Source organism: Narcine bancroftii, chromosome 1, assembly GCF_036971445.1.
Source record: "Narcine bancroftii isolate sNarBan1 chromosome 1, sNarBan1.hap1, whole genome shotgun sequence".
Taxonomy (NCBI): Eukaryota; Metazoa; Chordata; class Chondrichthyes; order Torpediniformes; family Narcinidae; genus Narcine; species Narcine bancroftii.
In genome coordinates this window covers 445,787,833-445,812,807 of record NC_091469.1, presented here as the reverse complement: position 1 = coordinate 445,812,807, position 24,975 = coordinate 445,787,833, and the positions used below count along the sequence as shown (strand labels likewise).

Genomic DNA, 24,975 nt, shown 5'->3' with positions numbered 1-24,975 from the left:
TATGAATTTTCTTCTGAAAATAAGCTTCTAAAAAGATTGAGTTATAAATATTGTTGATCTGCAATCAAGTCAAGTTTGTCATCTGATTGTACAAGTAGTATTCTCCAGTCCTTGGTGAAAAACATGCAGACACACAACCAGACATAACACATATACAGACAAATAATACATATGGAGGACAAGTATTTTATCTATAAAATTAAATATTGTTTTATTCAAATGAGAGTCTCAGATGGTTAATCAACTATTTATAAAATATTGGCTAATTTTTCTAATCAGAATCTATTTATGCTTTGCTTCTTTAAATAATATAGGATAATAGTTTACTTTTTGAACAGTGATAAGAAATATCACGGGTTCTAACAATAGCAGTTATTTATCATTATTATAACATGTTTGCTTGTACGTGTCAACGTCAAAATAGACCATGGAAGACAATCAAATCAACAAAATGCAAGATTTAGCTCAATTCCTTAAAGACAGCGCTGCTACACCAGTCTCCATTCATAACTATGAGTAATACAAATCCAATTAAATTCCCAAGATGCAGCAGGAAAAGTCCATTATCCTAATTACATTTAGTAGTTCTTCAATGTTTAACAAAATCTCTCTTTTCTTGATTAAATAAGTCTTTCCAGCCCAGCACAAGACAGCCATTACATTTTTATCAGAGATTAATAACATTGTGCTGACAAACTCTTCTCCCTTTATCACTGAATGACTATCCTGCAAGCCATCTGCAATGTTAACATCTGTTGGTGGTCTCTTGGGCAGATGTTTTAGTCTTGCTTTCTTGTCACTGGCCATAGCTACACTATTGTAACAGATGTAGACAATCAAAAAAAGTGTTCATTCCCATGGTGAATTAACAAGGACTGTTTTCTATCATTTTGCATAAGTAATAGGTGCACCTGCACAGTATGGTAATGATATAAAGAAGGGGCAAGCACTGATCTGATGATCCACAATTACACAGTCATTTAAAGTTGAATTAAGAACGGCTTTTTATCAGCAGATTTTATTTAGTGGACCATAATTTACACGAACTTTCAAAATGAGTGAGAAAATGACTGGGAATCGGGAAAATAGAAATATGCAATCCAGATGATTATTATCACACCCTTTCAAAAGAGTGCGTGGTAGATTCCAGCACCAGTGTTATTCATCAAGGCAACCCAAATCTATTTCCTCACTTGTTGAAATCACTATCATTGCCATAAGGCTCAGTGAAAGCCTTAAATAGAATACTGACACTTTCACAAATTGACAAAGGGATCTTGCCATCAGAGATATGAATTAATTGCTGCCTATCTACCAATAATAATTAGGAAAAATGCAGATAAGTACAAGAGTAGATTTTAAGTGCACCTCTAAATACAGTAATCCAAACAGGCACAAAACATTGATTTTCATCATGAACATTAAACCATGATGCCATATTATTTTGAACTGTAGGGTAATTCATAGGTTTATGAATGTAGCAGTGGTGTTTCAGAGATCTATTGGTTTGATGGAGAATAGTAAACACATATAGAGAAAATAAAAGAAACAAGACTACAAGTTCTATACAAAAAAAAGCAAACGGATGCTCTGCCACAGAAAGTATGCTGCAAAGATAAAGAAAACACACAAGCACAGATCCAATGGTAGGGCATCTGGCTGATTCTTTGTGTTTGCATTATGTAAGTCAACATTCCTAATGTGTTTAGATTTGCAAGCAATTAGTTCATCCAAAAGTCTCAAGCATTTTGCAATCAGGTCCATGTGGTATGTGCATTTTATACTGGAAGAAATTTAGACTGGAAAAAAATGGCATAAATGAAGAATGAAAAGAAAGGTGGGAACTACACATCTCAATATAGCAAGTAAAATGAAGTATTACAACATTGCACAGTTTGTCATTTAAATTTTAACTAAACATATTCAATATAGTTTCAAGCCAATTCTTCCAAATTTGCAAACTTTTGGTGTTGGGCCAGAAAAATTAACAACGGCCAATTGTAAACATCACTCAGCATTGATAGACAAATTCGCATCACAGCTGAATGCATGAGGATTCAACATATTGGCAACAGTCTGTGCAATCGCCAAAGAAATCCTGTAACTTAGTTAAACTTAATTTTTTTACATTTAAGAGACCCTTCCTGCCTATGAGCCCATGCCACCCAATTACACTCAATTCACTACAACCCCCATATGTTTTTTGAGGGGAGGAGGAAATTGGAGCACGCAAAGGAAACCCACGCAGACACGAGGAGAATGTACAAACTCCTTCCAGACAGGATGGGGTTTGAATCCCACTAGCTGGCTCTGTAACAGTATGGCACTAACCACTACACTAACCATGTCGCCCAATAGTTGTTCCTATTACTCCTCATGACTTTTTCATTCTTAAAACTTTGTCAGTTCTTACGCATACATAAAAGTGGTGACCTCTGCCAAGCCTAATCACAAATGCAATTGTCAGTAGGTAAACAACATTATTGAAACTAAATTAACTCTCTCATCTTCAATCAAATGACAATAGGAGTATCAAATAATTAACACAAATTATTTTTGATTGTGAAAAATGCATACTTCATCAGACATCTCAATTAATGTGTTCATTTTCTGGAAGGTAATACTTAACCAGAGAATTTTGATGAGCCATGAATAAAATCCTGCATCTCCCCACTGGTTTGCTTTTTGCTGTTGTCCACAATGGCTGGTTCATTCCTGTAACAAAAAAAAGAATTGAACGTAGTTGGGCTTTTCAGGAGAATAAAAACAATTTATCCAGCAACATATCCAGCTGGCATTTCCTTTTAGTCAACCAATTCAATCCAACAAAATTGAAACTATCATTTCAAAGCAATAGAGCATAATTCACATGGCAGAACATTCATCTCTCACCTTGATCGCAAAAGAGGACCAAAACCTCTAAATCAGAAGAGGTTTCCAAACACAAGTTATAAATTATGTTATCAAACAGAGAAAATGAATTATTAAGTTAAGAACACAATCATTAATTACCATGATTTTACCATCTCTGGCTAGAATAACTGTTCGACCACTGTAATTATATATTAATCAATTATAGAGACTCATCCTATATATTAACTGCTGTAGATTATCATAAATCAGAGAGTCATATAGTATGGAATCAAGTCCTTCGGCCCAAAGTGTTCAAGCCGACCAAAATATCCCACCTGCCCATGTTTGGCCCATATCCCTCCAAACCTATCCTATCCAAGTTTTCTTAAACATTACAGTAGTACCTGCCCCCACCATTCCCCCCAGCAGCCTGTTCCATACACTCACTGCACTTTGAGTGGAATTCACTTGAATTGAAGGAAAAATTAATTTTGAAAAGGGATGAAACATTGAGATAAATAACCATAAATTCAAACAATCGATCCGTCATTTATCCCACATCTTTTGGCCTATTTCACAGTAAAGGAAGAAGGCTTGTGACATACAACACAATTAACCACTGTAACCTCAACCTAAATAGGTACATTCTTGTATTACTGGTCAAGTAGTCCAATGGTTTGGTCTAAGAACCCAAAAGAATTCAAATTCAAATTTTATCTAGAGAATTAAATTTAGTTTGAGATAAAAATGAACACCAACCTGTCAATGGATTTTTGTAGCCTTCTCCACCCTGAAGACCCTTATTCAATTCTGGATTCTTGCACACCTCCAGAATTTAAAAAGCTCCACCACTCCTTTATCAACAGGTCTTGCAATTTTTTTTCCGCCAAGTTTCTCCACTTCTTTTTGAGACACTTTTAAAACTTCCAATTTTGATGAAGATATTCATCAGATTCCCGAACATATGCTTGCTGCTTCATCTCAAATTTGGTGGATAAGTGACCCTATATCTATCAATTATAATGATATCGAACAGATCCAAACATACCCATCTTCAGTGTACTGAACTTCCATAGCCCTTGTGGGTTAAGACTTTTAAGTTCAATACCCACTAGATGAAAAAAAATCTTCTCATTGACCCAAAAGGCCAATGTGGCCCCTGCCTCCAGACATCTTAGCCAAAGGAAACATTGTCCTTCCATCTATCCTCAAAAGCTCCAAAAAAATACACGTCTCAATAGATCACCTTTAATTCTGTACATCCAGTTTGCTTAACCTCTCCTCATATGACTTCCATCATCCTAGCAAACCTTCACTGCAGTCCCTCTATTGCTTGGCTCCATGAAGAGACCAGCAGTCTCACAAGTACTATTCCCTCTAAGCTGCTTGCGTGTGCGCGGGCTCACACGTTTTGCTTTCAGTGCACCAAGGAAATTAATGTGCGCACAATAGGTTAATGACCTACAATAATGTAGGAATTACTAATTATACCGAGTTCAAAGTATAGAATAAAATCTTAACTAAATATGCTACTTCATAGAATGCATCCATACTTGTATTATATTAAAACATACCAATAGAGTTTTATTAGCCATGAAAGATAGGCTGTGCCAAACTTATCTTGAACCCCTCTCAAGTTTACATTTGCACAAGCATTTGGCGTGCACATACTTTTGACATAGGAAAAGAATTTGCACAACATAAGATTTATGCGCACACGGACTACTATATAGTAGCAGGAGCATTGCTCACAAGGGCCCTATATAATTAATTAGAGCAGGACGTTTCAACTCTTGAACTGACTCTTATTGCAATGAAGTTCAACAGATCATTTGTTTTCAAATTTCTTGCTCTATCTTCCTGTGAACTTTTAAGTGTTTGGAGCTCAAGAACACCCTCCGATGTTATATTCAATCCCCTACATCTTTGCCTGTTCACTTGTCTACGTCTCTGAAATTCTTGCATCTCTCCAGTCTCTCTGCATCCACTATTCATCTTAAACTGCACCCCAACAGCTTAATATCAGAACAAAATTGGACATATTCCACTTGATCCTCGGATCCAAATCAATGATCTGTTGTGAATAACAAGAGTTCCAGCATTAACGCATGCAGCACCTTACCAGTCAAAACTCAGTGTTTTCTGTGCATTATCCACAAAAGCATTACTCTCAATACCTTATATGGTCTAATTTTGCTAAAAAAAGAGAACAGGAGGGTATTTAACAGAACAAGATAATTTCACATTTCAATTAAATCAAAGCCTATCATAACCAGTTCCATATACCTACCTTTTCCCCTGATTCCCTAATAGCTTTGGTTATCAAAAATACCGCAATCTCAGATTTAGAATAAAATTAACCTGGTATCAATTGCTATTTGTAGAAGGGTTCAAACTTTTAGCCTTGCTCTACATCCATACATACATGAGTATATCTGAACTTCCCTCCTCAGAAACCTGCCCTTTTTTTTTATGTCGCTAAATGCAACTTTTGTTAACAGTGGTAAAAGTTTATTTCCACCTACTTTACCAATACTCTCAATATCATTAATTTAAAAAAAAATTATAAAAGAGTATAACCATGGTTAATGTAGTCACTCCTTTCAACATAATCCTCAGAATTTAGGTATCCTTCCAGTAAATCGAAGTAATCTTCAGTACCCAAAACCATTTGCATTATTCAAATGAATGTGGATGAGTCAGGTCTTTGGAAAATACTACACCTTGTTCTTCAGTGTGCTGGATGTACAAAAGAAATAGTAGTCTTTTGGCCTCTTGATCACATTCTGTATCTGTCTATAAATTTCAATTTAGAAATATAATACTGTAATAGTTTCTAGTAACACCAGTTGTTATTTCAATTCCATTAAATGACGACGCAAGAAACCACTGTTATAGATATGGAATAAAGGCATGAAACAGACGTACAGAACAGGAATTGGCCCTTCAGCCCATACTGACTGTGCTGACCATGATGCCCAAATTAAAGTATACTGCTGCTTGCCCGCTTTAAGTATCCTTCTGATCCATTTATGCCATATCTTCTTTAACAACCCCATCCCAACACTAGTATTTGATATTTTTTAATCCTGGGAAGAAAGGATTCTGTCTACTCTGTTAATGCCTCCGATAATTTTATAAATTTCTATCAGACCTTCCCTCCAATGCTACAGAGAAGTCAATCCAAATTTGTCCAACTTCTCAGTCATATCTCATATCTTCAAATCTGGGCAGTAAATCTCTTGTGTCCTTTCCATTGCCTCTACATCCTCCCTGTAATGGGATGATTATAAATACACACAATATTCTAAGTGTAGTCTAAGCCAGTGGTTCTCAACCTTGCCTCCCCCTCACATACCATCTTAAGTAATCCCTTACAAACCACAAGCACCTAAATGCAACATGACATCCTTACTCTAATACTCAGTACCCTAGCCAATGTAAGCAACCATGCCGTATATTTTCTTTACCACCCTGTCTTCTTGTGTAGTGAGTTTCAAGGAGCTATGGACTCAAACCCCATAGCACATCAATGCTTTTAAGAGTTCTGCTATTAACTGTATACATACCCCTTACATCTGATCTAAACTTTTCCACTTTCACCCTTAACCCAAGTCTTCTGGTTTGTATCTCACCTAACTGCAGTGGAAAAACCCTACTTGCATTTACTCTATTATACCCTTCATAATTTTGTATTCAAAACCTATCAAATCTCCACTCATTCTACTTTGTTCCAGGAAATAAAGTCCTAACCGATTTAACTTTTCCTTGTAACTCAGATGCTGAAGTCCCAGCAACATCCTAGTATATCTTCTCTGCACTCCTTCGATCTTATTGATATCTTTCCTGTAGTTAAATGACAAAAACTGCCCACAAAACACCAAATTTGGCTTCACCACTGTCTTCTACAACTTTATCATGACACCCCAACTCATGTACTCAATACTTTGATTCAAGAAGGTCAATATGCCAAAAGCTTTCTTTATGACCCTATCTAGCTGTGACATCACTTTCAGGGAATTACCAGATCCCTCTGTTCTACAGCACTCCTCAGTGCCTTACCAAAACCGTGCATGTTCTACCTTGGTTTGTCCTTCTAAAATGCAACAGTTCACACTTGTCTGCATTAAATTCCATCTCCCATTTTGCAGCCCATTTTTCCAACAGATCCAGATCCCTCTGCAAGCTTTGAAAACTTCCTTCGCTCTTTTCTACACCTCCCATCTTAGTGTCATCTGCAAACTTGATGATCCAAGTTACCACATTATCATCCAGATATTGATGACAAACAACAATAGACCAATCCCTGAGGCACCCCACTAGTTACAGACCTCCAGTCAGAGAGACAATCATCCACTACCACTCTCTGGCTTCGCCCATAAAGCCATGACAAATCCAATTTACTACTTCACCATGAATACTGAGCGACTAAGCCTTCCTGACTAACCTTCCATGTGGGACATTGTTAAAGGCCTTACTAAAGTCCATGCAGACAACATCCACAGCCTTTCCTTCATCTGCCTTCTCCTTGAAAAACTTCATAAAATTGGTTAAACAAGATCTACCACTGACTGTCCCTAATTCAGTCACTGTCCATCCAAACACTTGTATATCCTATCTCTTGGAACACCTTCTAAGAATTTACTTACTACTGATGTCTGGCTCACTAACCTATAATTTCTCGGGTTATTTTTGAGGCCTTTTTTAAACAATGGAACAATATGAGCTACCCTCAAACTTCTAGCACCTCATCTGTGGCCAAAATGGTTTTAAATACATCCCTGCATCGTCCCCTGCAATTTCTGCAGAAGCTACTCTCATTTTGTCACTTACAATTCTTTTGCTCTTCATATCCCTGTACAAGCGTTTAGGATTTTCCTTCACCTTGTTTGCCAAAGCAACCTTGTATTTTTTTTTAACTACCCTGATTTCCCTCTTACATTTTGCATGCTCCTCAAGTACCTCATTGCCCATACTTGCTATACACCTCTCTCTTCTCCTTAACCTGATCCCCAATATCCTCAAAAACCAAGATTCCTTGAAGGTTAAGCTTGCCTTTAATCCTAACAGGAATATGCAAACTCTGTACTCATCAAGTCACCTTTATTTATTGTTCATACCATGCTTGCGCAGTAAAGACGAGATAACGTTTCTGAGCACAAGGGCCTCCCAGGGCTGTGTGCTTAGTCCACTGCTGTTCACTCTGCTGACCCAAGACTGTGCAGCTAAACACAGCTCAAACCATATCATCAAGTTTACTGACATCACCGTGCTTTGCTGACCATTGATGACTCAACCGTTGAGGTCGTCAAGACTGTCAAGTTCCTTGGAGTGCATTTGGCGGAGAGTTTCGCCTGGTCCCTTAACAACAGCTCCATAATCAAGAAAGCCAAGCAGTGCCTCTACTTCCTGCGAAGGCTGAGGAAAGTTCATCTCCCACCCTCCATCCTCATTACATTATGCAGAGGATGCTTTGAGAGCATCCTGTGCAACTGCATCACTGCCTGGTTTGGAAGCTGTACCTCCTAGAACCGAAAGACACTGCAGAGGATAGTGAAGTCAGTGGAAAAGATCAGTGGGGGCTCCCTTCCTACCATGAAGGACATCTGGAACACTCAATGCAGGTGAAAGGCAATAAACATTGTGAAGGACTCCACACACCCTTCACCTAAACTGTTCTCCCATCAAAGGTGAAATTTTGAGAATAGACAGTAATGGCCCTCCACTTACCAAGCACATCCTTGCAGATAATAATCTATCTCAATCCGTGCTTTATAGATCTTTGCTGATTTCCTCAAAATTGGTTTTTCTCCAATTTAGAATCTCAAACCAAGGACCTTCAGCATAATTATCTTGAAATTAATCACACGATGATCACCGGACCCAAAATTTTCCCCGCACATGGTTCTGTCACCTGTCCTGTCTTGTCCCCTAATTGGAGATTTGGTATTGCACTCTCTTTCATTAGCACTTTCCTGTGCACATTAAGCAATTCAGCCCCTTTGCAGTATGGGAGTCCCAGTCAATACGTTGAAAGTTAAAATCACCTAATATCACAATTTTATGTTTCTTGCAGCTGTCTACTATCTCTCTAGATTTGATCCTCCAATTCTCATTGATTATTGGGTGCTCTACATTACCTCATTAATTGGGTGATTCATTAATGTGATCATACGTTTCCCATTTTTCAGCTCCGTCCAGTTGTCAAGCCCTCTCGTCTGTCCTGTCTGAGCACAGCTGTGATATTTTCCCAGACAAGCAATGCTACTCCGCTCCCTTTCACCCCTCCCAATCTATCACATCTGAAACAATGGAAGCCCAGCCAGTCCTTCAACCATGTTTCACAAATGGCCACAATGACATAATTCCATGTGCCAATCCATGCTCCAAGTTCATCTGTCCTTCCTACAATACTCTTTGCCTTGAAATAGATGTACCTGAGAACATTATTTCCACCACGTACAACCCTTTGATTCCTCCATTTATGTGCAGCCTTCACATCATCTTTTTCCTTCTCCACTCCCTATCTGCTCTGGCACTCTGCATCCTATTCCCCTACAAATCTATCTTAAACCCCCAGAGCAGCACTAGAAAACCTTCCCACAAGGATATTAGTCCCCCTCCAGTTCAGATACAAACTATCCATGTCCCACCTTCCCTGGAAGAGAGCCCAATTATCCAGAAACCTGAAGCCATCCTTCCTGTACATCTCTTTAGCCATGCGTTAAGCTGCATTATCCTCATATTTATAACCACATTGGCACTTGGCCTGGATAGCAATTCTGAGACCAGAACCCTGTAGGTCCTGTCCTTCAATTTCACATCTAACTCATATTATTCTTTTTGCAGGAACTCATCTCCCGACCTACCCAAGTCATTGATCCCTACATCTATCACAACATCTGGCTGCACACCCTTCCTCTTGAGAATGCCATGAACCTGATCTGAGATATCTGGATTTTGGCACCTTTTTTTAAATTTTTTTAAATTTTTCACACCATAAACCACATTGTCCATGATACATACATTTTCCTTTTCAAATATATACAGTGTCATTTTCTCCCCCCCCTCCCTCTTCCCATCCCACCCTCCCTACCTCCCCCCCCCATCCATTTAAGGTACAAAATCTAAGATACATTAAACCAGTCAAACAATGTTGTCATTCAATAAAAATAAACAAGAAATTCCACTGAGTCAATTCTTTTCATTTCCTTCTCCTTTCGTTAATTTAGGTAGTGAATGTCCCCGGTAGGTTTTCTCTATTGTGTTTCATGTAAGGCTCTCATATTTGGTCAAATATTTCAATATTATTTCTTAAACTATATGTTATTTTTTCTAATGGAATACATTTATTCATTTCTATATACCATTGTTGTATTTTCAAATTATCTTCCAATTTCCAGGTTAACATAATACATTTTTTTGCTACGGCTAGAGCTATCTTAACAAATCTTTTTTGTGCACCATCCAAATCAATTCCAAATTCTTTGTTTTTTATGTTACTTAGGAGGAAGATCTCTGGATTTTTTGGTATATTGTTTTCTGTAATTTTATTTAATATTTGGTTTAGATCTTCCCAAAATTTTTCTACTTTCTCACATATCCAGATTGCATGAATTGTTGTTCCCATTTCTTTTTTACATCGAAAACATCTATCAGATACTGTTGGGTCCCATTTATTTAACTTTTGAGGTGTAATGTATAGCCTGTGTATCCAGTTATATTGTATCATACGTAACCTCGTATTTATTGTATTTCTCATCGTTCCAGAACATAATTTCTCCCATGTTTCCTTTTTTATCTTTATATTTAAATCTTGTTCCCATTTTTGTTTAGTTTTACCATTTGTTTCCTCATTCTCCTTTTCTTGCAGTTTAATATACATATTTGTTATAAATCTTTTGATTATCATTGTATCTGTAATCACATATTCAAAGTTACTTCCCTCTGGTAACCTCAGACTGCTTCCTAATTTGTCCTTCAAGTAGGATCTCAATTGGTAATATGCCAGCACTGTATCTTGAGTTATATTGTATTTATCTTTCATTTGTTCAAAGGATAATAATCTATTTCCTGAAAAACAATTTTCTATTCTTTTGATCCCTTTTTTCTCCCATTCTCTAAAGGAAAGGTTATCTATTGTAAAAGGGAGTAACTTATTTTGCATCAATATTAGTTTTGGTAAGTGGTAATTTGTTTTATTCCTTTCTACATGAATCTTTTTCCAAATATTGAGTAGATGATGTAATACTGGAGAACTTCTATGTTGTACCAATTTTTCATCCCATTTATATAATATGTGTTCAGGTATCTTTTCCCCTATTTTATCTAATTCTAATCTCATCCAATCTGGCTTTTCCCTTGTTTGATAAAAATCTGATAGGTATCTTAATTGTGCGGCTCTATAATAATTTTTAAAGTTTGGCAGTTGTAAGCCTCCTTGTTTATACCATTCTGTTAATTTATCTACTGCTATCCTCGGTTTCCCCCCTTTCCATAAAAATTTCCTTATTATTTTCTTTAACTCCTTGAAGAATTTCTCTGTCAAGTGTATTGGCAATGCCTGAAATAGGTATAATATCCTTGGGAAAATGTTCATTTTAATACAGTTTATCCTTCCTATTAGTGTTAATGGTAAATCTTTCCAATGCTCTAAATCGTCCTGTAATTTTTTCATTAGTGGATAAGAATTGAGTTTATATAGATGGCCGAGATTTTTATTTATTTGTATACCTAGGTATCTTATTGCTTGCATTTGCCATCTGAATGGTGATTCCTTCTTAAATTTTGAGAAATCCGCATTATTCATTGGCATTGCTTCACTTTTATTTACATTAATCTTGTAACCCGACACTTCTCCATATTCCTTCAATTTCTTATATAATTCTTTTATTGATAGTTCTGGTTCTGTTAAGTATACTATAACATCATCCACAAATAAACTGATTTTATATTCCTTGTCTTTTATTTTTATCCCTTTATATTATTTTCTGTTCTTATCAATTCTGCTAGTGGTTCTATAGCTAACGCGAACAATAAGGGTGATAGTGGGCATCCCTGCCGTGTTGACCTGCTTAAGTTAAATTGCTTTGATACATATCCATTTACTGTCACTTTCGCCAATGGTCCCTTATATAATGCTTTAATATAATTAATATACTTCTCTGGTAAACTGAATTTTTGCAATACTTTGAATAAATAATTCCATTCTACTCTGTCAAAGGCCTTCTCTGCGTCTAAAGCAACTGCTACTGTTGGCACTTTACTCCCTTCTACTGCATGAATTAAGTTAATAAATTTACAAATATTGTCTGTTGTGCGTCTTTTTTTAATAAATCCAGTTTGGTCTAGATTTACCATTTTAGGTACATACTCTGCTAATCTGTTTGCTAATAGTTTAGCTATTATCTTATAATCTGTGTTAAGTAATGTTATTGGTCTATATGACGCTGGTGCGAGTGGATCTTTCCCTTGCTTTAGTATTACTGTAATTATTGCTGTTTTACATGAATCTGGTAAGCTTTGTGTTTTATCAATCTGGTTGATTACTTCCAGGAGGGGAGGAATTAATAAATCTTTAAATGTTTTATAGAATTCTATTGGGAATCCATCCTCTCCTCGTGTTTTATTATTTGGTAATTTTTTTATTATCTCTTGTATTTCTACTATTTCAAATGGTTCTGTTAATTTATTTTGTTCCTCTATTTGTAATTTTGGTAGTTCAATTTTGGTTATAAATTCATCTATTTTCCCTTCTTTCCCTTCGTTTTCAGTTTGGTATAACTGTTCATAGAATTCTCTAAAGTTTTCCTTGATCTCCTTTGGATTATATATGATTTGTTTGTCTTTTTTCCTTGATGCCAATACCATTTTCTTAGCTTGTTCTGTCTTAAGCTGCCATGCTAGAATTTTGTGCGTTTTTTCCCCTAATTCATAATATTTCTGTTTTGTCTTCATTATGTTCTTCTCCACCTTATAAGTTTGTAGTGTTTCATATTTTATTTTTTTATCTGCCAATTCTCTTCTTTTAGTTGTATCTTCCTTCATTGCTAATTCTTTTTCTATATTTACTATTTCCCTTTCCAACTGCTCTGTTTCCTGATTATAGTCCTTCTTCATCTTGGTTACATAACTTATTATTTGCCCTCTAATGAACGCTTTCATTGCATCCCATAGTATGAACTTATCTTTCACTGATTCCGTATTTATTTCAAAGTACATTTTAATTTGTCTTTCAATTAATTCTCTAAAATCCTGCCTTTTAAGTAGCATGGAGTTTAATCTCCATCTATACATTCTTGGAGGGATATCCTCTAACTCTATTGTCAATATCAAGGGTGAATGGTCCAATAATATTCTAGCTTTATATTCTATTTTTCTTACTCTATCTTGCATACGAGCTGATAACAAAAATAGGTCTATTCTTGAGTATGTTTTATGTCTACCCGAGTAATATGAATATTCCTTTTCATTTGGGTGTTGCTTCCTCCATATATCCAAAAGTTGCATTTCTTCCATCGATTTAATTATAAATTTGGTTACTTTGTTCTTTTTTTTCCAGTTTTGTCCATATTTGAATCCAAATTCAGGTTGAAATCCCCTCCTATTAATATGTTCCCTTGCGTATCTGCTATCTTCAAAAAAATATCTTGCATAAACTTTTGATCTTCTTCGTTAGGTGAATATACATTGAGTAGATTCCAAAACTTGAATATATCTGACAATTTATCATTACATATCTCCCTGCTGGATCTATTATTTCCTCTTCTATTTTAATTGGCACATTTTACTAATTAATATAGCTACTCCTCTTGCTTTTGAATTATACGACGCTGCTGTTACATGTCCTACCCAATCTCTCTTTAATTTCTTGTGCTCCAATTCAGTTAAATGTGTTTCTTGCACAAATGCTATATCAATTTTTTCTTTTTTCAGTAAATTTAGCAGTTTCTTCCTTTTAATTTGGTTATGTATTCCATTAATATTTAAAGTTATATAGTTCAGCGTAGCCATTTCATACTTTGTTTATCTTCCCTTTCCGTTTCTCCATCATCACCTTTCCTTCTTATCCATTTCTGCTTTCTTGTTTTAAACACTTTATAAGACAACATTTCTAAAACATCAAACATTTTCCTTATTCTCCTATTTAAAACTTCCTTAACCCCATTCTCCCCTCCCCCTCCTGAGTTGCCCTTTATCCCTTGTCGGGCAACCACATCTCCCCTCTCCATTTGGATTTGCGAATTCACTCGCAAACGTCAACTGATTTTGTAGTGACCGTAACTCCTCCCCACCCAGCCCCCCCCACCGAAAAGATTTCAATTTTCTTATGTAACAAAGGTCACTCTTTTAATTCCCTCCTTATTCCCTCTATTCCCTTTCCCTCCCTTATTAATTCTTGTCTATACTCTATATATTTTCCTCTAAATACGGATACATTCATGTATACATAATATATATATATATATATATATATACACACATATACCTCTTTACACACATACATATAGTTCGTGGTCATTTTTACTCTCATTACATGTCTTCATCTCTCTGCTTGTTTTGTAGTTGTTCTGCAAATTTCCTTGCTTCCTCTGGATCCGAGAATAGTCTGTTTTGTTGCCCTGGAATAACTATTTTAAGTACCGCTGGGTACTTTAACATAAATTTATATCCTTTTTTCCATAAGATCATTTTCGCTGTATTGAACTCCTTCCTCTTCTTCAGGAGTTCAAAACTTATGTCTGGATAGAAAAAATTTTTTTGACCTTTGTATTCCAGTGGCTTTTTGTCTTCTCTTACTTTCTTCATTGCTTTCTCCAATATATTTTCTCTTGTTGTATATCTTAAGAATTTTACTAAAATGGATCTTGGTTTTTGCTGCGGTTGTGGTTTCGGGGCTAATGTTCTATGTGCCCTCTCTATTTCCATTTCTTCCTGTAATTCTGGTCTTCCTAGGACCCTGGGGATCCAATCTTTTATAAATTCTCTCATATTCTTGCCTTCTTCATCTTCCTTAAGGCCCACTATCTTTATATTATTTCTTCTATTATAGTTTTCTATTATATCTATCTTCTGAGCTAACAGCTCCTGTGCCTCTTTAACTTTTTTATTAGATTCTTCTAATTTCTCTTTTAAGTCCTCTACTTTCATTTCTACAATTATTTCTCGTTCTTCCATATTTTCCACTCTTTTTCCTATCTCTGATATGGTCATTTCCATTTTATTCATTTTTTCTTCTGCATTCTTAATTCTTCTTTTTATCTCATTAAATTCTTGCAATTGCCATTCTTTCACTGATTCCATATATTCTTTAAAAAAAGATACATCCATTGTCTTGCCTTTCTCTTCTTCTTCCACTTCTTTCTGTTCTTCTTCTTCCTCTGGATTGACCATCTGTTGTTTCCTTGTTTTCTTTTTATCCTCTTATTTCTTGTTGTCGTTATTGTCTGTGTTCTGCACCTGCTGCTGTGCTGCAGGTGTCTCTCTCAGCTGTGGAGATCGACTCTGCAGCTGTTCCCCCCTCTCGTCAGTGTGTTTTTTTTCATGCACATCGCGCATGCGCGAGGAGTTGCGCATGCGCAGTTGCGCACTTTTATCATTTTTGTAGTCCCGAGCCCGGGACTTCCACTGACCTGCGGGAGCGGGCTTCTCTCTCCGCGGTGGGCCTCTTCGGACAGGTAAGGCCTTCACCTTCTTCTTCCGACATTCTTTCTTCCTCTTTTCTTCCCGTTGTTTTCGACTTTTCTCTCTTCACTGCCATTTTCTTCTCACCTTTATTTTTACTTTATTATAAATTTTAATCTTGTACCTTTGTGCTTTGTGTGTTTTTTTTAAACTTTTCGGGAGAGGGCTGGAATTCCCTGACCGGCCACTACGCCATCACGTGACTCCTCCGATTTTGGCACCTTGAAGGCAACGTACCAATCGGGATTCTTGTCCTTGTCCAAATAACCTCTTATCTGTTCCTCTCACTACTGAATCCTGAATCACTATAGCTCACCTCTTCTCATCCTTACCTTATCTTAGCCACAGTGCCAAACCCTGTTCCAGAAATCTTGCCCCTTGGCTTGTCCCTGGTCAGTCACTCAAGGTTCTCTTACCTTGTTATTCCTATCCTTCCTCATTTCTGGAGCATGCAGGTCCTAGACTCTAATTAACAGGTCTTTAATAAATCTCACATCAGTAGTCGATGTGCCCAATAACAGGTGCTCTCAATAACTCCCCATAGTTTCTATCTAATAAGGTGAATACCTTCCCTTCCAACTTAGTATTTCCCCACAAGGTGCAGGCTTATCCTTGTTCACAACTCTGTTAAAACTTAAGGAATTGTGATCATTATTCCCAAATTACTTCCCACTGATACACCAATCTCTTGGCCAGGCTTATTTCCTTGTAAAAGTTCAATTATGCCCTTTCCCTGGTTGGTTGATATGCTGATTAAAGAAACCCTCCTGCGTGAACTTAACAAATTCTGCCCCATTTAAGGCACTGGATGTGAAGAAATCCCAGTCAACAAAGGGGAAATTGAAGTCTCCCACTATAACAACCTTGTTGCTTTTACATCTTTCCATTATCTGTCTGCATGTCTGTTCTTCTATGATCATGCGTGGAGAACCATGAATATCCAAACCCCATGTTATGAAAAGGATGTAAAGACCAAGTGGCCTACAGAAGATTATTAGTGTGATATTATAACCAAAAGATTATACATCTCTGCAAAGAATGAACAAGAAAGGCAATATTATACAGAAAAAAATCTTCAAATTATGAAGGAATTAACTGTAAAGCCAGAGAGGTTAGGTGAAACATGAGCACTTGGCCTAATCTCTTCAGCTGTGTCACCTTTTCCTGAGCTGTATATATTTCACTCAAAACATTGACCTTGCCAACAATGGTCATACACAAATGTCAAAGAAACCCCCTGTTATTTGGTATATAGATGTGATTTGACAATTTTGATGAAATTCTGCACAGACTCATCACAACCTCTTCCTCACGAAATGTATCATGGTTACAGCAGTATCAAGGAGGCCATTCAGCCATGCTGAATCCCTAGGAAATAATCCCAATCATTCCATCCCTTCCCCTCCTTAGTTCCCCTATGTTTGCTATTAATCAGAAACAAAGAATACCTTTTTCTTAAATTTGGAACTGAAATAAAGTGCGTCAGGGCTGCTGAATCCAAGGCTAGGGACTGAAAAATAAAGAATTTAACCCGAGGTTTTATCGATCAATGCAGCTTGTGAATCATAATAGTCATTACAACTACAGAGGAGGTCTCATGGCGCACGTCATTCCATACTTACAGTCAATGAAGCACTTTTTGAAAGGTACTCACTGCTTAAATGGGAAATGCAGCAAACAGCAATGTTATATTGATCAGAAAGTCCATTTTTAAGATGTGATTGAGGACTAAACAATGGCTGGGACACCAAACATAACACTACCACTTTTCATTGAAATAGTGCTGTGGGATATTTTGGATCCACCCGAGAACAGGGCCTTCATTTAACATCCAATAGTTCATTCAAATGGTAATCATTCTTTAGTTCAGACAAATCATATTGGATTTTCTCTGCATGTAGTGGTTTCCTAGCTACAACCATTGTGCAAAATTAATCAAGGAAGAGAGGGCAAAACAACTGATCACATTGGGAATTAGATTTCTCAATGTGGTAAAGCATCAATGCTCTCTACTAAAATTCTAGAAACGTATCCATAAAGATCTTGGTATGCACCTTTCCTTTCATGACATTTGCTGGCATTTGGCAACATTTATTAGGACCTTTGGTGTACAGGAATTATGCTGTCTGACAAGCCAACCAAATTAAAGACTTTTCACAGACAGTAAACAAGGAAAAACTTAAGAACACAACCATAAGAAATAGGAACAAGAATAGGCCATCTGGCCCGTTCTGCCATTTAATGAGATCATGGCTGATCTGATGATGGGCTCATCTCCACCTACATGTCTTTCTCCCATGTCCCTTAATTCCCCTACTATTTAAAAACCTATCCAACCTTGTCTTAAATATATTCACTGAGATAGCTTCCACTGCTTCAATGGACAGCAAATTCCACAGATTCAGCACCCTCTGGGAAAGCAGTTCCTCCTCATCTCCATCCTAAGTCTACTACCCTCAATCTTGAGGTTATTTCTCCTAGTTCTAGTCTCCCCCACCAATGGGAATAACCTCTACCTTATCTGTCCCTTTCATAATTTTATATATTTCTAAGGTTATAGGTTTATAATATATGTTTAAGGAAAAATAAATTTTCATTTCACTGGTATATCAAACTATGTACTGAAGATTAGACACAGAACACTGGCAGAAGGTGAAATATCATAAATAGAAATAATTATCAAAAATTTGTTAGAATTCATTATATTTTGTAATGTTTATCTGAGGAAATTACAATTTTCACAAATGAATGCACTAGAACAAGGCTAATAATTTGTTGCAAAGTAATTCAAGATTGACAAACCATACATGAAAATCTTTAAATAGTTTATAGAACAAATGCAATATTTTCCAGGAGTTCAAAAGCAAAATTAATTCATAAACAGTATCATCAGTTTCTATTGACTGCTGTGGAATAGACTGAGTGCAGGCTGCAGAAAAGTGAATGAATCTATGATAGTGGTTCCACATGCCTATTTTAACTCTGCATGGGTGTAACCATCCAGTACTTGCCATCAGTTTCAGGGTCTAACTGAGCCCAACACAACTAATTTTGGCATTTATACATGTCAACAGTGATTTATAACAGTGTAGAGGAATAGAAGGATCGTGGGGTCCAGTCCATAAACCCTTCAAGGTTGCCACTCAAATTGATAGGGTAGTTAAGGCATATGGTGTGCTGCCATACACAAATGTGCTGAAGAAACGCATGAGGTTCTCCAGCACATTTGTGTATTGCACTTGACCCCAGCATCTGCAGATTTTCTTGCTTAATTCCATGTGGTGTGCAGGTCTTTATTAGTCGAAGTATTGAGTTCAAGAGCCATGAGGTCATGTTGGAGCTCTATAAAACTTTGATTAGACCACACTTGAAGAATTGTATTTAGTTGAGGTCACCTCATTATAGGAAGGATGTAGAAGCTTAAGAGAGGGCGCAGAAGAGATTTACCAGGACGTTGATCAGATTGCAGAACATGTTTTTATGATGCAAAGTTGACAAAATTAGGACCTTTCTCTTTAAGGCAATGAAGAATGAGAGGTGACTTTAATATTAGAGCTGAAAGATTATGAGAGGCATAGATAAGGTGAACAGCCAGCGCCATCTTCCATGCATGACTACAGCAAATACCAGAGGATATCTGTCTAATTGGAGTGGAGTAAAGTTTAGGGGAGATGTCAGAGATAAGTTTCTTTACACAGTGAGTATTTGGAGCTTGAAATGCATTGCCTGGGCTGGTGGTGGAGGCCTGTAAAACAGGGACATTTAAAAGACTATTTGATAGGCATATGGATATATGAAAAACTGAGTCTTTATGGGTGTGAGGTAGGAAAGGTTTAGAGCAGTGGTTTTCAACCTTTTTCTTTTCACTCACATCCACTTTAAGTAGTATCTACGCCATCTGTGCTCTGTGATTCGTAAAGGATTGCTTAAGGTGGCATGTGAGTGGGAAGGAAAAGTTGAGAATCACTGCTCTAGACCCAATTATTACTGAAATATTTTGCTTGAAAAAAATTGTCATTGGCCTATTTCCTTCAGAGTTATGAAACCGTACACATTACAAGTCAATGAGGTACGATTCAAACAGTGGTTTTCAAACTTTTCCTTTCCATCCACATAACACCTTAAGCAATCCCTCACGAATCACAGAGCACCTATGGCACAGGAAATATTTAAAGTAGTATGTGAGTGGTACGAAAAAGGTTGACAACCGCTGGTTTAGATTATTGTGAAGCAGTTTTATATAGGTGGGCACATTTTAGGCTATGGGGACTGGACTGCGCTGTAATGTTCCATGTCCAAAATCTGGTTCTGAAAGATTCAAAGAAATATTTAGTTCACTACAGAGTTCTTGACATTTTAGACATGCTCTTTATATGAGATTTTAGATTGCACTTACAACAGACAAAATACAGACAACTATTTAAAGTGTCTTCCATCATTTATGAATATCAATTTTTGTCTAGAAATCTTTTATTCCTAATCTATAGCTAATATGGCCAAAAGAATTCAATCATGCTTTATAAGAATACATATTTCACTTCATCAAATCTGCACCTTACATTACTGCATTTTGAGGAACATTGTTTATGGTTATGACTTATATCTGCAGTAGGAAAACATTACTTACAGCTAGCATATAATACAATTTCCAAACATATTGCATGCTAGTTGTAGAACTAATAAGATAGTTGACTCAAAACCAAGAACCATGACCTCAGTGGTGTAAAGGTGAAACTATTTTCTTCATTGTGATGTCAGAATTATTCATAATGTTGAAATAATAAGGAAAAAGATGGCAATGATAACACTTAACCAAGGAAACGGACTGGATGCCCTTTTAGAAGTTTGAAGATATACTCTGCCACTCATTGCTTACTCCAGGAAATCAGTTCCCTTTTTCTTATTACGTAGAAGACAAACTATTCAGAAAGAAAGAAGGAACAGGGGCATATTTTCAAAACTATTTTGTTTACAACAGATGCTGTTTGACCACCATCATTATCTGGCTTTGTTTCAAGTTTTCAGATTTTTTTTACACTACTGTATTTTCATCGTTAAGCAATGATTTGCAAATTAGGTGGCAACAGCATGGGGAAGACTGAATGTAAAGAAGATACCTTCTTCTCTTGGTGTCTTTCATGCAATGTACAGCAATGAAACAAAGAATTTTCCACATCTTGCACCTTTCTTATTTTCAGTCAACTCATACCATTTTGTCTCTCATTTTATTTCATCTTGTTTTTGCACTGCATTCATACTTCCCTTTTAGCTTTATAACAAAACAAAATGCCTGTGTGTGTGCGTGTTCCAAATATTATGGAGGCCACTGTATGAAGATGAAAGGTGCAAGTTGATGTCAGGACTTGCATGAACACTCCAAGCCTCTTCCAGTGTACTATTTTTTATCTCATATTCCAACTTTGCAGTCTCTTTTATCTTCATGCGAATGAAGACTCAACTTTTAGTTGAGGCTTCAATACTATTCAATTTTATGTGCTTATATACAAAGAATTGCAAGAAGTGAAAGAAACCCATTTTAAACGACTTTTGCTGTTACTGAAATTAATACTCAAAAACCACAAGATGAGAGTTCAGAAATGCAATGGATTTTAAATTTCAAGAATTCTCAACTTTAAAACATTTGGATCCTCGGTCACTGGATATATTCAAGACTCAGATTAAAATTTGGACTCCAAGGAAATCAGAACACAATTGGGCAATAGAACAGTTTGAGATACAAAGAGGCATTCAGTTACTGAGACCAAGGAAGACCTCCACTGCTGATGTCAGAATAATTCTCAACATATTGAAGAAAAATCACCAAACGTATGTCCATCAGATCAGAAACACTCTTCAGGAGCCAGGCATGGATAAGTCAATGATTACTATCTGCAGAAGACTTCATGAACAGAAATACAGAGGCTACACTGCAAGATGCAAACCAGTGCAAAAGTGCTATGTTTTGGATCTTGTGCAGCTCCTTTACACCTCTACACTTTTCTCTTGCCATCACTCTGATACAGGTTAATCTTGGTCTCATCTGTTCACAAGACCTTTTTTCAGAATTCTGCAGACTCTTTTACATACTTCTTGACAAACTGTAATCTCACCATCTTTTCTATTGCCAACTGGTGGTTTTCATCTTGCAGTGTATCTTCGGTGCGGTATTTATGTTCATTAAGTCATCTGCATAGTAGTCATTAGGCTTTTTCAGGTGCATTCTAGACTAAGAATGCGCCTGAAGAAGCAGAAGCGGCCCTTTAAATTGCCGTTCAGGTGGCAGCATTTAAAGTGTAATGCTGGCCACCTGAAGGACACAGCTGCACCAGATGCGACTCTGAGCACACTCCGGCTCCTGCCCAGTGTCAGCTGTGATCCCCACCCACTGATGTGAGGACATTTTGAGTGCGACAAGAACGAACACAGGACAATGGCAGACCCTGTGCAGGCAGGAGACATAATGATGATGATGATTTCAGCGTTTCTGAGTGTTCAGAATGAAATACAGCAGATCCTTGGTAAGGCTATTTGTGCTGTTGAAGCTCTTCAATTGTCCTTGAGATCTGAAAATCGCATAGGTGCAATCAGAAGGTTCCGGCAAAGGTTGAGGGCAAGAAGACAGCAGTTAGCAGTCGAAAGGCGCGTAGAGTGTAAGTGCCGCAGATGAAGGCAAATGCTGTTGGTCAGTCAATTACCTATGGTGACACATCGGTCTCTCTGGAGGTTGAACTGACCTCAGGGTGCTGAGTTCTGGATTAATGTCCTCACCAAATTTGATGATGCTGAGTGGAGCAGACACTTTTGTATGTCGCGTGGCACCTTTCACTTCGTGCTGGAACTCATAGAACCTCACCCGAAGGCGCATAGACAGGACTTGCAGCGACCATTGGAGCCAGGACTTCGATTAGCAGTAGCCTTGTGGTGGTATGCCACCTCTTGTGAGTATTGATCCATTAGTACCATCTTTGGAATAGGCATCAGCACCGTGTGCATGGTGGTGGAGGAGGTGACTGCAGCCTCGAGGAAGTTCCTCGGTAAACGCTTCATCTCCCTGCCAAGTGGAACACGTCTCCAGGAGACCATTGACGGCTTCACGCAAAGGGGATATCCAATGTGTGCTGGTGCCATTGATGGGTCACACAATCCCATTATCGCACCCAGTGTGGATGCTGCAGCCTACTACAATCGCAAAGGGTGGCATTTGGTGGTTCTGCAAGCGGTGGTTGACCACAGATTCTGGTGAGTTAAGCCTCCATTGATCTTTATCACATCACATTTCAAATGGCTATAACTTCACTGTGTGATTTCCATTCATGTTACAGCTTTTCAGAAGTGTTTGTGGGGTGGCCGGGCCACACGCATGATGCCCGAGTGCTTGCCAACTCTCCCCTGTATAGAAAAGCAGAGGACCAGGGTGGATACCTCTTCCCACGTCACGTGAGTGTTCACCCTTCAAAGCACCGTGTTTCAATATGTTATGCATGCTTGCTGTGTCAACTTTCAGGTGCATGAATTAACTACATTTCTCCACTATTGTGCCTACAGGTGTCCAAGGATGTTGAGGGAGTGGAGGTTCCAGCGCATCTTGTGGGTGATGTGGCATACCCCCTACGAAGCTGGCTGATGAAGGGGTTCACCCAGCACCGAGTACTGGATCCGGATCAGCGAAGATTTAACAAGGCCCTTAATTGAACAAGGATAGTGGTGGCCGCTTCCGTTGCCTGTCCAAGCGTTTAGATATCTCTACTGCCTTAGTCCCATATGTTGTGTTTGCCTGCTGTGTACTGCACAATATATGTGAGATTAACATGGAAGACTTCCCTTCAGAGTGGACATTGGTTGAAGCAGATTTTCCTGCACCCAATAGCACAGATTGTGCTGATCAGCAGGCCCATGGGCACCAGGCCATCCGTTCTGCCATCATGTCCATCCTGTAAGGGTATGTCCCTGCTACCCAGCTCCCCAATTTCCACAACTTGTACCTCCCTCCACCCTCCCCACCAAATGCGGTGACATGAACCTGCTGCCTGGCATGTTATGTGCTCTCGCAAATGAATGGGTACATATAAATGAAACATGTGACTTGTGTGCTTGTCAAAAATTTAATAAAAGACGTTCTTTGAGAAATCACACTGCTTCAATGTTAACATTTCACATCATTCTTAAACTTAAAGTAAACTATGGAATGGACAAATAACAGTGCAAATCCACTCCACACTTGAACACTGCAGATCAAACACCAAAACAGTAAACACAACCATCACAGTAAACACAACTCATAGCATCTCACTGCTGAGTGTTTACATCCTTAAAGTGTCGCACAGAACATTGCACTTATGAGGGGCTTCATGAACAACAAAAGTGAACGGCGAGTTAGCAGCATGAAGGATGTTTAGTCTGACACCGACCTTTGAGAGGAACAAGTTGGGGGGGGGGGGTGGGGGGGTAGAATGAGGAACCTGTCCCGGACCCCAGCATCTCAGTCATGCCCAAAGTGTCCACTACTGTGATGCACTGGTGTGGAATGAAATGGCATGCTGGATGGAGCGGCCAGGTACACGGGATGAGGCTGACCATATGACTGTGGGAATGGGGAGGCCTCCATTCGCATGACCAATCTGTTGAAGATGACTGACTGCCTGTCCATTGCGGCGCTCAGTCTCCGCAGGGAAGCTGCAAACTCAGACATCGGCTGAGCAAGCTTCTTCACCTCGGAGCGGTGCGTTGCTTCCTTGTCCTCCCTCAGGTTGGCGAGCATGACTCTCTCGTGATCCAGCGCCTCCTCTGCGTGCTGGCAGTCTCTCTCACTGTCCTCCCTGTCAAGTGCCAACATCATTGCCTGCAGCTCCTTCGTGAGAAGCTGCCCCTTCGTCAGTCGCTAGCGCTTGTGTCTGGGACCAGAGGCTGTGGGTGGAAAGAGGAAAAGTGCATCAGCATTGGACTTAAGTGCTTCTCCAAAAACACAACCTCAATGCTACTGTACCTGTGTTCTCTGTTGAGAGTGCTGACTAGCCACATCCAGGTACAGTGACCTCTGCACTTCCTCTCTTGGGAGCATCCAAATCTGTGGCTGCCGGGTCCTCGGCGGTGGCCTCCTCCTCCTGGACCGGCATGTCTCCTCCATTGCCGCAGTGTGAACCCTGAGATATCTCAGGGATGAGTTCTAGGGATTCAGGGGTCTCGAGAGCGCTGGCTACATTCAAGGGAGTAGCTGAGCAGCTAGTCCCCCAGAGAGTGTGGCACTGGTCGAAGTATTGCCACTCCTTGCGCCCATTGCCACTCCTCCTGTTGTGGTCCAGGACTGTGTGGAATTTCTTCCTCATGCTCTTCAGCTTCGTGACCACCTGGTTTTTACTGCGCTTGTGTCCTTGTGCTGCAAGCACTCCAGACAGCTGCTCAAAAATAAGACCATCCCTAACTGTCCCAGTGAGCTCCTTT

General features: G+C 38.4%; 1 protein-coding gene across 7 annotated transcripts in view; it reads right to left on the bottom strand.

The window, feature by feature from the left end:
• LOC138751754 (zinc finger protein 438-like) overlaps positions 1–24,975 on the bottom strand; it is a 345,388-nt gene that overhangs the window by 57,220 nt on the left and 263,193 nt on the right. For all 7 annotated transcript variants that reach the window (XM_069914467.1, XM_069914469.1, XM_069914471.1 and 4 more), the window contains one exon: positions 2,630–2,715. In XM_069914467.1, coding sequence (XP_069770568.1) covers positions 2,630–2,715 — 86 coding nt within the window. The remainder of the gene's footprint in view (positions 1–2,629; positions 2,716–24,975) is intronic.